At 38.5% G+C, this 16,444-nt stretch overlaps 2 protein-coding genes across 2 annotated transcripts; one reads left to right on the forward strand and one right to left on the reverse strand.

The window, feature by feature from the left end:
• The first annotated feature begins 266 nt into the window (after window positions 1-266).
• Window positions 267-8,522, forward strand: LOC127433783 (mediator of RNA polymerase II transcription subunit 11). The gene is made up of 4 exons (XM_051685979.1): window positions 267-366; window positions 554-637; window positions 7,774-7,904; window positions 8,111-8,522. The coding sequence occupies exons 2-4, from the start codon at window positions 568-570 to the stop codon at window positions 8,252-8,254; spliced, it is 345 nt and encodes a 114-aa protein (XP_051541939.1). The 5' UTR covers window positions 267-366; window positions 554-567; the 3' UTR covers window positions 8,255-8,522.
• Window positions 8,523-8,660: 138 nt separating this feature from the next.
• Window positions 8,661-15,597, reverse strand: LOC127433784 (ribonuclease kappa-B-like). The gene is made up of 3 exons (XM_051685980.1): window positions 15,399-15,597; window positions 9,481-9,563; window positions 8,661-9,270 (listed from the first exon to the last, which is right to left on the reverse strand). Exons 1-3 carry the CDS (start codon window positions 15,474-15,476, stop codon window positions 9,126-9,128), a joined length of 306 nt encoding a protein of 101 aa, XP_051541940.1. The 5' UTR covers window positions 15,477-15,597; the 3' UTR covers window positions 8,661-9,125.
• Between the last annotated feature and the right edge of the window lie 847 nt (window positions 15,598-16,444).

Consider the following 16,444-nt stretch of genomic DNA (forward strand, 5'->3'; position numbering starts at 1 on the left):
GCCCGCACCTCACTTTTCCAAGACTCCATTATCTGGTTTTGAGCTCAAACTACCTAATTTCACACTCTTGTCTATTATAATCTATTATCCGACTGTTTTTATTGTGAAAATAGAGTTTAGTTCTAAACAACTCATTATTGCTAGAAATTTCCTCCAGATGGTGCGCAAATCGCAATAACTACTGATTAAATATCAGCCATGGTCTGTTTTCTGTGGCAGCCGGCAGGATTCGCGTTTGACTTAAAAAGAGTATTTTGACCTTCTGCGGCTGCCGTACTCTAGCTCTGAAACTGCTTTGTGTACAACAGTGTTGCATTGCCAGTGGGATATTTTATCACATTTAGCGCTCTGGGCATAGTCGTAGATGTAAGTAACTTTAAATTACTTTACGAACATATACGTTTAAAGAGTGTGTTTCTGTTTAGTTTATCGACAGTTAAATTCCTTGATTTCATAGCTAACTTGTGTTATCTTACGCGTGCTTATCAAATTGTCATGCTGTGCTGCAGTTGCTCTGTCGATATGAGATTGTTTTTATTTGCTCTGTTTGTAGGTTGTGTGGTCGGAATGGCTAATGACAGGTTGAGAGCACTGGAGGATGTGGAGAAAGAGATCGCTTTAGTGCTACAGAGCGCAGGTCTGGGGTCAAATATTTACCATGATAGTTTCCACCAAACTGCTACCGTGAATCCGACTGCGACACTTTATGTTACCAAAATGAGTTAATATAGGATTTTCTTCAGAATGTTTAAGACAGTTTTAGGATATTTATGAAAGTAATGTTTTTGATGACAATGGTGGGTTTACCCACCATTTTTATTTGTTGTTGTTTTAACATTTAGGCAAAAAACGGTTACCATTTTGGTTACAATTGTAAATTATTAGTCATCCATTTTTTTAGTGTGTAAAGTCATGAATAAATTTAAGGGTCAATGACGTGAAGCTCATTTTTTTGTCCGGATCTGTTAGTTATTCAAAAATACATTAAAAATGAAATTCACACAGAACAATTACTTGACTACACGTCTACTATGACAAGCATGTTTTACTGAGTTCAAAGTAATTTTATTTATTTTTTCTCTGGGGCTTAAAACATGCCATGTGGTGTAACCATTCAGAGATGGTAATAATAATTTATATATATTTATACACACACACTGGTGGCCAAACGTTTAGAATAATGTACAGATTCTGCTCTTATGCAAAGTTGGTACTTTTATTTACCAAAGTGGCATTCAACTGATCACAGTGTATAGTCAGGACATTAATAACGTGAAAAATTACTATTACAATTTGAAAAAGATATGCAGAACTTCTTAAACCACTTCAAAGTGTTCTCATCAAAAAATTCTCCACGTGCAGCAATGACAGCTTTGCAGATCCTTGGCATTCTAGCTGTCAGTTTGTCCAGATACTCAGGTGACATTTCACCCCACACTCCTGTAGTACTTGCCATAGATGTGGCTGTCTTGTCTGGCACTTCTCACGCACCTTACAGTCCAGCCGATCCCACAAAAGCTCAATGGGGTTAAGATCCATAACACACTTTTCCAATTATCTGTTGTACAATGTCTGTTTCTTTGCCCACTCTAACCTTTTCTTTTTTTGTGATTAACATTTTTATTGAGTCCCACAGAAGACACAAAAAACAAAACATTATATATATGTACATTGAATCAACATTTAATCCCCACCCCAACAAACACTCCTGTGGTCACATGAACATATTCACACAGAAATAAATAAAAATTAAAGAATTATAAAAAAATATATAATCACACACATCTACATCTAAATCTCTCTCTCCGCTACCTCTTCCCGAGAGCCCTCCAAGAACGCCAACCACTTGCCCCATTTCCCAACAAACAAATCCAAATTACCCAGTCTACGAAATACCATTTCCTCATGTGTTGCCACCCTCCCCATCTCCGTGCTCCACTCCTGAAATGGGGGCGCTCCAGCCAACTTCCATACCCTCAAAACAATCTGTCTGGCAATCATCACACTTGTCAGGACCCAGTTCTTTACGTTTTATTCCCCGCATCGATACCTCTCCATCGCCCAAAACACAGAGTCTGGGGCAAAATGAAATCCGAGTGCCCAACACGTCACACACAACACTCTGAACCTTCATCCAAATTCCTGGATCTTAACACATCACCAAAAAACATGGGCCATATCTCCATCCTTCAATTGGCATCGCCAGCTGGTGGGTGTCTTTTAAGACCAAGCCTATACAATCTAGAGGAGGACCAATAGAACCGATGTATAATCTTGAATTGCATAAGGCACACCCTTGCTTCTCTAGATGCAGACTTGATGTTTTTTAAATCCTAGCCCACACTCCTTCCTCCAATACCAAGATTAAATCTTTCTCCCATACTCTCTTGATAGAAGTTAAAGCTCCATATTAAACATTCTGGACACTGAGGACACTAAATGTTGATTTGATATATATATAAATTGGACAGTAACTCTTGCACTCGCTTGGATCTTTGTCCTTTTTAAGAATCAGATCGATCTGGGCTTGTGTCATGGTTGGTGGAAGCTTTCCATTCTTTAATGATTCTGTATAAACTTCTAACAAAAGTGGAGCCAGTTCTGTAGCATAAGATCTAAAAAACAAATCGGCAGCAAAACCGTCTGGCCCCGGAGACTTGCCTGTAGGCAAGGCTTTAATTATCTCGCCAAGCTCCTCCAAGGTTATCTCAGAATCAAGAGAATTGTTTTGGCTCAGTCGCCAATTTAGGGAGTTCTAATGGTTCCACAAAATTTCTAACATCTTCATCAGTAGATGAAGACATGGAACTATAGAGATCAAGATAGAATTCTTTAAAAGCATTATTAATATTAATGGCCGAGGTAAATATTTCACCACCAGTAAATTTCACTGAGGGAATGGTAGAAAAAGACTCTATCTGTTTTATATATCTAGCCAAAAGCTTCCCTACTTTCTCTGAGGCCATCAGATGACATTCGGCGCTTCAGCTCTGCCTCGGCACTTTTAATGTTTCCTTCCAACTCCACGAGTTCTCGTGCTTTGGATTTATTGATGAATGAGGCATACTGTATGATCCAGCCCCTAAGAACCGCCTTAAGTGCCTCCCAAGCCACACCCACAGAGGGTACAGTTGGTCTCCATATAAACATTGATTTCAGCCTTTAACATTTGTTGAAATTCAGGATTTAGCAAAAGGGATACATTAAAGCACCAACTATATGATTTCTTTTTCTCCGTATGTGGCAACACCTCTAAACTCACTAGGGCATGATCTGAGACTTGGAAAAAAGTTTCCAATTGAGTAATCAACAACAGATGAAATAATAAAAAAAAATAAAAAAATCTATTCTAGAATACATTTTATGGACTGAAGAAAAGAAAAATTATAGTCCCTACCAGATGGGTTCAAAAGTCTCCAAATATCTGCAAGACCAAGATTTTACACATTCTGTTAAGCGTCAGTGTTGCTCTAGGGGGCTTACACACTTTTGCTTCACTATGATCAAGGACTTGAGTCCATCAATAGATTAAAGTCTCCTCCCAATATTTTATCGTGAGGGGTGCCAGCAGCTTGCAACATCCCTTCAAGGTCTATAAAAAAGCCCTGATCATCAATGTTAGGTGCATAAATATTAGCCAACATCAACCTTTGCCTCTGAATTTCTGCTAAAACAATAATGACTCTTCCTAATTTATCTTTAATCTAAGACATTTGAATTTTAGATGTTTACTTATCAGTGTAATGACTCCCCTGCTCTTACTTGAGCCAGCACTAAAGAAAACTTGTCCAGCCTATATCTTCCCAAATTTTTCAGCTTCCTGTGGGGAAAGATGCGTTTCTTGAAGAAGCACTGTATCATATTTCTTACATTTAAGAAAAGAAATAACCTTCCTTCTTTTGATTCGGTGCTCCAAACCATTCGCATTCCATGTGGTGAGAGACAATCCACTCATATTAACATTTTACATTTTGACATATTAGACAAAATAGATTGTGTCAAAAATAAAATTATAAAGACCACATTCCCCATTAGTGCAACAGTCAAACCCTGAACACCCCCCCATGCGCATAAAATGTGCGCATTATCCCAGTGATAATGACAGCGCCAACCGGTGTACATCCCTCTAAACTCAAATGGTCCATGTACGCCTACGAGAGACCCGCGACAACTTTGCCATCAGATGGCTCAAGTCCGGTGTTTCTATAAAAAAAGTTTGTTATACAGAATTACACAATAGAAGATAATCTATAAAACAGACTCCAGCCAGTAAGCAAAATAAACACACACACACAAAACACAAAAAAAAAAAAAAACATGAAGATTCATCCTCCTAACTGTTTCGAAGGTGTGTTCCTCCACAAAACAAGCTCCAGCCGCTAGCGGAACAGCACAAAAAAAAAACAAAAAAAAAAAAAAAAACTGGGCTGTTCAGTTCTTTGGCCAAAACCAACTCCAGCCAACAGGAGCCATAAGCACCCAAAACGAGCAGATTTATCCACAAGCTGTCCCGAAGAAATGATTCTACACAAAACAAACTCCAGCCGCTAGGCGGAACCAGCACAAAAAGAAACAAAAAAAGGCACTCAGCTTCCTCAAACAGTCAAGTATATGTTCAATGAGACAGGTCCACTAGGTGGCAACATGAAGATTGTCTTTATGAAGGATAATGCTTGCTGGGGACATGTAAATACTTTGCGGCCATCCTTAGTATCTATTCTCCGTTTGGCCGGAAACATCAGTGCAAAAGCGATCTGCTGTTGATTGTAAGAGATTTTTGCATTCCTTGAATCAATCACGTTTCTCTCTTGTCGAATTCACAAAGTCTGGGTACAAGAAAATGCTATGGTTCTTCCAAGAAAGCCTTCCTTTACTCCTCGCCTCGCGTAACACAAGATCTTTATCAGATGATCTCAGAAATTTTGCCAGAATTGATCGGGGCCTGTCTCCCTCCGCAGATCTGTGAGCTTGCTCAATTTCCAGCTTATGGCCTGTTATGTCGAGCAGACTCGGGGAGCGCTCATCTAGGAATTTTACCATATCTAGGCCTTCCTCATGCTCAGGAATTCCAACAATTCGGACGTTGTTTTGTCAGTTACGATTCTCCAAATCCTCCAGTTTTTCCCAAACACGTTCCAAGCCTGACTTGGTCGCTAGCGGATTAGCAGCTAATTCCCTCTCCGATGACTCCAGATAATCCGTTCCTCGACTTCGACAATCTTGTAACCAACTCGGAGAATTTCATCTACATGGAAGTAATCGATCAACGTATTACAGCAAGATCCTCCAAGTCTGCAACAGCCTTCGTCAGCATTGCAGATACATTCATTAATTCACACCGGATGTCTTTCAGTTCACCGTCCGAATTGAGTCTGGGGCTTTCGGCCTGTATCTCAGGGGAATCGACCCGAGCACGTAACTGTCTTTTTTTTTATATCTCCAGAGTCTGAGGATTTTTTTTTTTTTTTGACATTGTCTTCCTAGAACAGTTAAGAATCAGGGTGTATCGAATCTCACTGGTTTGACACAAATAGTAATAAAATTAGCAAAGTGCGCAGAGCTCATCGTTCACACGTCCGTTCCTCGCATGGCGTCACGTGACCTCCTCCACTCTAACCTTTTTGTTTTTCTGTTTCAAATGTGGCTTTTTCTTTGCACTTCTTCCCTTAAAGCCTGCACCCCTTCTCTTTCTGAGTCTTCTCTTTACTGTTGTACATGAAACTGGTTGTACATCTGGCCTTCCACATCTCTTTCTGTCCTTGTTAGAGCCAGTTGTCCTTTGTCTTTGATAACTGTAGTGTACACCTTTGTATGAAATCTTCAGTTTTTTGGCAATTTCAAGCATTGTATAGTATTCATTCCTCAAAACAATGATTGACTGAGTTTCTAGAGAAAGTTTTTTTTTTTTTTTTTTTTTTTTTGCCATTTTTGAATTAATAATATAATATTGACCTTAAGACAAGCCAGTCTATTGCATACTGTAACAACTAAAAACAAACACTAAGACAATGTTAAGCTTCATTTAATGAACTAAATAGCTTTCAGCTGTGTTTGATATAATGGCAAGTGATTTTTTTTTTTTTTTTTTTTTTTTCCCTAGTACCAAATTAGCAATTTAGCATGATTACTCAAGGATAAGATGTTGGAGTGATGGCTGCTGGAAATGGGGCCTGTCTAGATTTGATCAAAAATGGCTTTTTTTTGTTGTTGTTTTTTTTCAAATAGTGATGGTGCTGTTTTTTACATCAGTAATGTCCTGACTATACTTTGTGATCAGCTGAATGCCACTTTGGTGAATTAAAGTACCAATTTCCTTCTGAAACAGCAAAATCTGTACATTATTCCAAACTTTTGGCCGCCAGTGTATGTATGTAGATGTGTAAATAATATATACACTACCGGTCAAAAGTTTTGAAACGCTTGACTGAAATGTTTCTCACGATCTTAAAAATCTTTTGATCTGAAGGCATATGCTTAGATGTTTGAAATTAGTTTTGTAGACAAAAATATATTTGTGTCACCAAATTAATTTCATTATAAAACTAAAATTTAATTACAAAAAGAAGTTAATGAAATTGATGACTTGGACCAAATAATAAAGAAAAGTAGCCAATAAGTGTCCAACATAGATGGGAACTCCTGAGAAAATGTCAAGAGTACATGTCTGCAGGGGGTCTGGGTAGCTCAGTGGTAAAATACGCTGGCTACCACCCCTGGAGTTCGCTAGTTCGAATCCCAGGGCGTGCTGAGTGACTCCAGCCAGGTCTCCTAAGCAACCAAATTGGCCCGGTTGCTAGGGAGGGTAGAGTCACATGGGGTAACCTCCTCGTGGTCGCTATAATGTGGTTTGTTCTCGGTGGGGCGCATGGTGAATTGAGCGTGGTTGCCGCGGTGGATGGCGTGAAGCCTCCACACGCGCCACGTGATAAGATTCGCGGGTTGACTGTCTCAGACGCGGAGGCAACTGGGATTCGTCCATATTCCATAGTTTCCATTTGTTATTCCATAGTTTTGAAGACTTTACCATTATTCTAAATGTGAAAAAAAAAAAAAAAATAATAATAATAATAATAAAGAATGTGTTTCAAAACTTTTGACCGGTAGTGTATATTTGTCTTATTAAAAGCTTAAAAGCTAAAATTCTTGAATAAAAAATGTTTGCATGAATAAAGCAGAATGATCTTTTATTATTGTTTCTTCAACATTTGTTTTAAAATATTGTTCATATTTTAAAAACTTTAGTCCATCAAATCAATCATGTGGTGTAACCAACATGTAGGTTGCCAGTTTGAGAACCTCTTGATATTCTTGACTCAAATTTAACATGAATAAAAATATTTGTAAAAATAGATTTTTACCTTAAAATATGTTTGAAAACTGTTTTTGAAATTAATGATTGTTGTGTACACTCATATTTAAGGTGCAAGGAAATTATTGTAAAATACCTTTTTTTTTTATTTATATTTTTATTGTAGAAAAGGTGAAATGTTTTTCAAATATTTAAGAAACAAAATTGGACGATAGATTACATTTCTACAAACTTCACGTGTTTTAAGCTAAATGTTTCTTTTTTTTTTTTTTTTTTTATATCACCTCAGACAACCTTATTAATCAATGACCCATAAGTTCAAGCTCTTTATCAACTTCTGACCTTGGATTTGACTTTCATTATATTACAAATTCTTGGCGTAATTCATACACAAGTCATTAAAAAGGATAAAATATATTGTACTGATATTTCTAGAAATTATATTATTAAAATCTGTCTTTCAGGAACTATCGTGCTAGAGCTTTCCAAAGAGAAGTCCAATGCAAGTTTATTAGACCGACAACTGAATCAGTTCCAGACCTCCATTAACAGGGTGGAAAGTGAACTCAGTGCACAGATCCGATATCTGACACAGGTGTGTGTCCACATGTCCTCACACTGGTATACAATGTAGTAACTGTATACGAGGAGATTTATACAAGGAAGAGGCAGCACTGTTTTGAACAGTCTGAGATCTTTGAACTTTCTGCTGTTTGACTGACACTAGAGACCCTTCTCATTTATAAAATAGATGATCTGTTGTGCTGTACTAACTTTCTCTTTTCTGTTCTTTGAGTAAAGGTGGCAACTGGTCAGCCTCATGAGGGATCAACATACTCCGCCAGAAAAGACTGCCAGATGGCCCTTAACCGTGCAGAATACGCCCGTGTTAAACTGGGAGAGCTGGGACGAACCTGTGAGATAATGCTTGATCCACAGACATAAAACTTGTATTGAATGGACCTTTGCTTTGTAATATATGGCAGCAGACCTGATGGTTAAGGTCAAACAGCTTGTTTCAAGATCTTTTTGGAGACAGTTTCCTAGCCATAATGTAAGGGAAACTCAGACAACCAACCCAGTGATTTACTGATAAACATCCATTGTTGTAAAATTGTACCAAAGCATTTGTCTTTAAAAAGGTTACATATTTACTTCTGTTATTGCTTTTTGAAAAGTTTTGTCAAAAGAAAAATAAAATACTTTTTCTTTCCACAGTATTTTATTGAAGGGAACATAGATTCTCCATAATCTTCTTGTTGTCTTGTTCATCGTGAAGTGATCATGCCAAGTATACAGCAAAAGGTTAAAGGTTACACTTAATGACAGACAATATCATATATTACCACAAAAACACTTAAATATTATATATAAATAAAATAAATATTCGTCAAACACGCATACATTCTACACAAATATCAGTTACTATTATATAGATCCATATAGTGACTTTTAGGTATTTATCAGAGGACAACCATTTGCCTGCTAAATTTTAGGTTCATGGTACCATTATTTCTACTGTTATTTATTTACTTGACATGGAAAGTACAGAAAGTTATTTAATATTCTCAAATTTTACATGAAAATCATAAGTAATAAATTGCTTCATATAACAGCATGTATTTGTCATCTTTATAATATCTTTAAATTATTATTGTACCTTTTAATTATATCAATAAATATTTTCAGTATAGCAGAAGCTGAACTGCCAAGTGTACCATTTCAGTAAACAAAACAAAATCTCCTAGATTTGAGATTTAACAAATATTTTATAAATATGTAGGAATAATTGGAGTGAAGATTAAGTTGTCTGGGTTTATGTGACCATGTACTCCTGGCGCTTGTTAAGGCGAACTTGACACAATGACACCGCGCCAACACCTACGTAGATGGCAGCAGCGATGAAGCAGTTGATGCCAACTTGGTTGTAGAGTCCATAAATTATCTGCGGCGGATTCTTGCTGTTGAAGATAATGGGCAAATCAAGTCTTACAGTTAACATTTGCATGAGGAAATGTCCAATCAGTGCAAAAGTTCTCACTCTATGAATGTAAGAGATGGATTCATACATACATGTACAATATATAGCCTATACATAAGTCAATAGTCTTTTAAGAGATATTTGATCAGATTGTTCTTAATTAAAAAAACATGATAGAGGAGGAACTCACTCTTCACGGATGTCTTCCTCAGTGAAGGGAACATCTTCAATCAGCACAGCAGATTTTGCACAGAAGAAGATCCCCAACATCGACTGAAAAAGAGGGGAGAACAACAGTTTTGTTGTAAATCTTTAATGTAAAATTATGAGAGGACACCCCATATATGTCTATCAAAATACAGTACACAAAATAAAAGATAAAAAGAGCCTAAGAACTTATTACACTGCCTGGCCAAAAAAAAAGTTGCATACTCTAATATTTTGTTGGACCGCCTTTGATTATGGCACGCATTCATCGTGGCATTGTTTCGACACCCTTATGCAACATCACAACATTTATTTCAGTCCAGAGTTGCATTCATTTTTGGCCGAGATCTTGTATTGATGACGGGAGAGTCGAACTACTCCGTAAAGTCTTCTCCAGCACATCCCAAAGACTTTCAATGGGGTTAAGATCAGGACTCTGTGGTGGCCAATTCATGTGTGAAAATGATTCCTCATGCTCCCTGAATCACTCTTTCACAATTTGAGCCTGATGAATCTTGGCATTGTCGTCCTGGAATATGCCTGTGCTGTCAGGGAAGAAAAAATCCATTGATGGGATAACCTGGTCATTCAGTACATTCAGGTAGTCAGCTGACTTCATTTTATCGCTGCATAACGTTGCTGAGCCTAGACCTGACCAACTGAAGCAACCCCAGATCATAACACTGCCTCCAGAAGCTTGTACAGTGGGCACTATGCATGACGGGTGCATCGCTTCATGCGCTTCCCTTCTTACCCTGACGAAGGGGCGGAGGTCAGAAATTTTAGAGGGAATGGGCTTTGATAAAACAAAGTGGGCAAAGCGCATTATTTGAGAATTGCAAGCAAAATTCCCATCAGCCACTGTAGGCTACTACACTGCAGCATATGGCACAAAACAACTTGAACAAGCAAGCAAAATTAATATGAACACAACCAGAATTACAGTTTAACATTTTTTAAACTAAACATTGAGAAAATGTTTGTACTTACTATAGAACATATCCTACATTATCAGTCTGAGATGATGGGGCTTTTGGTTAAACACTGAGATGATCTCATCATAGTCGAGTGTCACTGTCAGTTCACGTTCAAAGGAGAGCAGAGATAAATTGCTTAGGCAGACAGTAAGCATAGAGGACCGTAGACATGTTTTTATGTGGTTTGTTGTGGAGAACAGCCTTTCAACACTGCATGATGTCATTGGCAGAGTAATACAGTACTGTGCAAAAGTCTTAAGATGGTTATTTATATCTTCATCTTTAGTGTGTCAATAGGAAATACACATTTTAGACTCTCAAACATTCGTTTTGCAAATAGAATAGAATAGAAAAGAAGAACAGGGAGCCCTGCAAAAGACGGAATGGCCCCCACAGAGCCCCCCACTGAACATCGAGTCAGTTTGGGATAACATGAAGAGACAGAAGAAACTAAGACAGCCTAAATAGATAGAAGAACTGTGGCGAATTCTCCAAGAAGCTTGGTACATCCTTTCTGCCAACAACCAAGAAAAACTGTGTCCAGGTGTACCTACAAGAATTGATGCTGTTTTGAAGACAAATGTGGTCACACCAAATATTGATTTAGCCTTTTTTGGTTCACTGGACTTTGTATGATGTTAACTGATAAATGAAAACTTTTTATGACATTATTTTTGAAGACATCCTCATAATGCAAAATGTTTCACAAGTGCCTACAACTTTTGTACAGTTCTGTAAGTGCTCGTATCATTTTGATCATGTTTGGAAAGTTATCCAACAATTCAATGAGTGATGGAGCCCCAGTCCAGCATCCAACTTCCGTTTTAGTTGCTGCATAAACACATGCGGTTGTTAGAGAGTCTCGGTCTCCAAAAGTGTTTGAACCAGGTAAACTGGCTACAGCAGCATGCATAAAGCCATAAGTGTTGGTATGAAAATGGCTGTTCAGCTCCATTAATTGACGATCTAACACCTCCTTCCAAAGATGCATAAAATCTTTATTGTTTTTAATGCTGGCACATTTCCCAAGCGTGCTTATGACAACTGATGGAGCCAATTTTGTAAGACATGACATCCCATTTGTCGATGCCATGTTTTTCCATCAAATCTTGCTTTGGCTGGAGCACTTTCTCAAAATCATGTTTTGTATTGCCCCTGAACTCTTATAGATTTAATTTCAGGCCCTTGATTAAATGAATGTAGTATGTGACTGATACAGCAGGAGACTGGAGTCCTTTGGTTGCAAAAGCACTCATCTCAAAGAATTTTCCAAAAGTTACTATAAGAAACAAGAACTTTTTTGTTTGCATTTGTTGCAAAAGAGAGTCAGCTTCTAGTTTAGTTAGACCACTGCTGGTTTCAGAATACTCAGCGAGTGTTTCTAAAACCGCATCAAGTAGTATTAGGATCTTAGTGATTGAGCCTGATTTGGAGCTCCATCTTGTGCCAACTGACCTCTCCAACTCCAAACAATGCCGATCTGGATGTAACTCCTTTTGAATTTAAAGCTGTGAACAGTATTCAGTGTTTCAAAGAATTGATTTCTTTCCACAAAAGATGCATTTAGCCGGTCTCTGTTTAGTTGATCCATTACAGTACCGCTGCCCTTGGGTTGATGACTTTGTCTGTAAGCAGCCAGTTTAGCTTGTGCATTTAGGTGCCCTTTACTAACCTGATGCTTCATGCATGCTTGTCTTAGATGTTTCCAGTCTCTAAATCCATCACGTGAAAATTTTGTCTCGCTTCGCTCGGTAAAATGCCTGCAGGCTTTACAAAAAAATCGCATCGCCGGCAATGCTGCACTCCAACCAGCTGAGTTTCTCATACCACTACGAGAAAAAACAGCGCTGTTTTCCTGATATTGTAGTAAATGGAAATCGTTGCAAATTAGGCTGCATGGGTGGCTCGTCCAGTGAAGACAATCCCGCTGCAGGTTTCCCGTGTCATTTGAAGTTGATGCCGGTGGTTCAATAACAGACAGCCCGGGTTCATTAGCAGACGGCCCGGGTTTATTAGCAGAAAGCCTGGGTTCATTAGCAGACAGCCTGGGTTCATTAGTAGATGGCCCGGGTTCATTAGCAGACAGCCCAGGTTCATTAGTAGACGGCTGGGGTTCATTAGTAGACGGCCTGGGTTCATTAGCAGACGGCCCGGTTGGCTCAATTTCTTGCAGTAGTTCAGTTGGGGGATCCAATTTAGGCTTTTTAAAGTAATTATAGATTGAGATTTGTTTCGGCATTTCAGCACTCAACTCCGTAAACTCTACAACGTTAATATTACGTGTCTACATCGTACAGATAACGTCACATGGGTGGATCTAACAGAAATCAATGAATCACATTTAACTTTTATTTTTGAGTAGTGTATCCAAGCACCTATAGTAAGAGGAAACATAGGAAACTTTCCCAGAAATTGACAATGAACTATTATACAAAACGTACTTTTGTGGCCTGGGTAACTCAGCGAGTATTGATGTTGTCTACCATCCCTGGAGTCACGAGTTCGAATCCAGGGCGTGCTGAGTGACTCCAGCCAGGTCTCCAAAGCAACCAAATTGGCCCGGTTGCTAGGGAGGGTAAAGTCACATGGGGTAACCTCCTCGTGGTCACGATTAGTGGTTCGCGCTCTCAATGGGGCGTGTGGTAAGTTGTGCGTGGATCGCGGAGAATAGCATGAGCCTCCACATGCTGTGAGTCTCTGCGGTGTCATGCACAGCGAGCCACGTGATAAGATGCGTGGATTGACTGTCTCAGAAGTGGAGGCAACTGAGACTTGTCCTCCGCCACCCGGATTGAGGTGAGTAACCGTGCCACCACGAGGACCTAGTAAGTAGTGGTAACTGGGCTTACCAAAAATTGGGGAGAAAGAAAAAAAAACCTTACTTTTAACCATTATTTTTATATATAAGAAAAATAACATGGTATTATGATGAGAGTTTTATTATTATTATTATTAATATTAATAATAATAATATTACAAATATTACAATTTAATTTAATTATTTCATACAAGTGTATGGAAATCTACAACTTTATGGGCTAGGTTTCCATGCCCACCAGGACCCACACATAGCTTTGCGTCTCCCCGATGTGCCCATTGCTTTGGAACAGGGTAAATCTGGACTCATCAGACCACATAACCTTTTTCCATTGCTCCATAGTCCAATCTTTATGCTCCCTAGCAAATTGAAGTTGTTTTGTCCGATTAGCCTCACTAACAAGTGGCTTTCTTGTGGTCACACAGCTGTTTAGTCCCGAGTTCTCATCACATTGTGCATGTGGAAATGCTCTTATTTTATGTGACTTCAAGAGTTTTAGTGATCTCCGATCACGATCATTCAAGATTGTTTTCCGACCACATTTCTTCTGCGAAGCTGCTGGTTCACCACTATCCTTCTAGGTTTTAATAATGCATTGGACAGTTCTTAACCCAATTCCAGTGATTTCAGCACTTAGTTGTTTTCTTTGCTTGATGCAGTCCAATAATTTGCCCCTTCTGAAGCACAGTAACATCTTTTCCAAGACCATGGGATACGTCTTCCGACATGGTTGTTTAAGAAATGAGAAGCTACACACTGCTTCAGTTAGGGTTAAAAGAATTGTTGCCAGCTGAAACATATTAATCACTGCAATAATGATCCAATCATAGGCTCTTAAGTATCTGCTTATTTAAATTCAGGCAGTGTATTATAATTAGGGGTGTAAGTCGGACGTTTCATCATGATACGATCTTGAATCGATTCTCTTGGTCTGCGAGCCGATATTTGCTGATACTTCAAAGTCTGCCACGATACGATTGGATTCAGGGACCTGCGATCGGTATTCCGATATTATGTGCCTATTTTACACAATCTATTACACCCCCCCAGCTCTCTATATACACATTGCGACATCCATAACAAAATAAACTTCCACAGTTGTAATGAAAAATTCTGTTACAGTTAACTGGGATAAATGTTAGTAAAGGTGTTGATGTGTATATGTGTAAAGTCTTATAACTGATGCTTGTTAGTTTCCCTCGTTAGTGCTGTTCAGAATGTCGGCGTTGTCAAGACGTTTCACATGATGGTTGAACTTCTCCATGGTACTTTTAAATAGCAAATTCTCATGTAAAATTGAAATGGATTGCGCATGCGCAACGATATCGATGGAAGCCTGAATTAATCGCGCATGTAAGCCACTCTGCGTTTGTCATGAGAGCTCGCAGTTTAAGGAGCGCCCGGTTGACGTGCTCACACTGATCCTGTCACTGAAGCTCGCGTTTCGCAGGAAGCTCAGTTTACGCGTGCGCACGCCGCACAGATAGCAGACTAAGCAGAGCGCGGTTTGGGCACATCCATGTCCCACATGAAAAGCGTATTATTTAGCGCTTATAAAGTGATATGAATGGTTGCTTCATCGCCTGACGGAAATGCGTACGAACGTGGCTGACATGAGAGTATTAAAATAAAGGTGCATCTTAAAAAAAATGTCTATATCGATATTTACATGTTGTATCAACAACTTTGGATCGTTGGTTATTGGATCGATGTATCGATCCAGATCGATGGATCGTTACACCCCTAATTATAATATAATTATAATTGTTATACTGTATGTTTATATTATATGAATGTTGTTATATGGTCAAATCAAGGTGTTAAGCAAGACTGAGGGATAATTATGTATTTAAAAGGCCTTCACATGCTATGGTTCCGACACCTGCTGTTATGTTCCCTATGACAGGCTGCTTATAAATAGGTAGTTACATATCTATAACATATCTATTTTTGCATATTTATAACATATTCATGTATTTAATCAATGAAAATCCAAATGTACAAATATTTGCGATAATTATATTGGTGAAATAAAATTCCTGCCGTTGGAAAAGAATCCCATTAGCTGCAGCTAGCAAGCAATGTCACTAAGATTATAATGCTTACCAGCATAATGACTCCCCATATGCTCAACACGATGCCACAGGCGGCCATTTTGGGCCCACAGAATAAAAGTGATGGCATTTTATCCGAGATCGCCCACCGATTCTTCCTCACAAAAATTGGGGAGGAAAAGATGCTACATTCAGTCGAAGCGACAGTCTGCCTCTTGCCTTCTCGACCTAATCGACATTTTTCGGCTGCACTCGTGTTGATTCGCCTATTTCCGCAAGGATATTCGATAATACTCGGCTATTTTCGTGTGGATGTTGATGCGATGCATTACCTCCGCCCTTTTACCATATACGAGAGCGTAACGGTCAACTAGTGTGTTACGACAGTAAGTCACCATTTGCGGACACCATACAAATCAATAGGGAGAGCCGTAAACTGACACTTACCTGTCGCAAAATTAACAGTGTTTTCTTTTATAAAATATCAATTTTATCGTAGTAAACTCCACACATAGTTGACTCCAAAAGTATTGTTTAGTATAAAACATGTTTGAAGATTAGCGGACAGGCGGCTAATTAATTAAGTAATGAGCTGTTTTCTCACAAAAGCAGTTTATTCAGCATACTCAAGCATCTCCTTCATTGACATCCATGTGAGTTCTAGTCATGTCGGAAATACGGCATTTACGAGTTCGTACTTATGTGAGTTCAAGCGATTTTAGCCAGAAAAGAACCGACCCATTTTGCAATTTCATATTTATTTCTCTCTTTTTCACATACTAGCATAGGCAAGAATCAAAGAAAATCTAGAGTTTCCCAATCGTAATTACGAATTTGTGGTGCTTAAAAGGATAGTTCACCCAAAAATTAAGAATTCTCTCATTATTCACTTACCCTGATACCATCCCAGATGTGTATGACTGTCTTCAGCAGAAACCAAATTAATATTTTTAGAAGAAGATAGAGTACACGGGTGCCAGCACTTTGACGGTCCAAAAGTCATATTTAAATAAAAGTAATCCACATGACTCCAGTCGATCAATGAATGTCTTCTGAAGCAAATCAATAAGTTTGTGTAAAAAATAAATAGATAATTAA

This window comes from Myxocyprinus asiaticus, chromosome 43, assembly GCF_019703515.2.
Source record: "Myxocyprinus asiaticus isolate MX2 ecotype Aquarium Trade chromosome 43, UBuf_Myxa_2, whole genome shotgun sequence".
Taxonomy (NCBI): Eukaryota; Metazoa; Chordata; class Actinopteri; order Cypriniformes; family Catostomidae; genus Myxocyprinus; species Myxocyprinus asiaticus.

Excerpts from the sequence above, each read along its gene's own strand:
- LOC127433783 (XM_051685979.1), top strand. The coding sequence starts at position 568 with ATGGCTAATGACAGGTTGAGAGCACTGGAGGATGTGGAGAAAGAGATC. Across the intron at positions 638-7,773 it reads TTTAGTGCTACAGAGCGCAG|GAACTATCGTGCTAGAGCTT; the intron begins GTCTGGGGTCAA and ends TCTGTCTTTCAG. Across the intron at positions 7,905-8,110 it reads AGATCCGATATCTGACACAG|GTGGCAACTGGTCAGCCTCA; the intron begins GTGTGTGTCCAC and ends CTTTGAGTAAAG.
- LOC127433784 (XM_051685980.1), bottom strand. The coding sequence starts at position 15,476 with ATGCCATCACTTTTATTCTGTGGGCCCAAAATGGCCGCCTGTGGCATC. Across the intron at positions 9,564-15,398 it reads TATGGGGAGTCATTATGCTG|TCGATGTTGGGGATCTTCTT; the intron begins GTAAGCATTATA and ends CCTCTTTTTCAG. Across the intron at positions 9,271-9,480 it reads GAGGAAGACATCCGTGAAGA|CAAGAATCCGCCGCAGATAA; the intron begins GTGAGTTCCTCC and ends TATCTTCAACAG.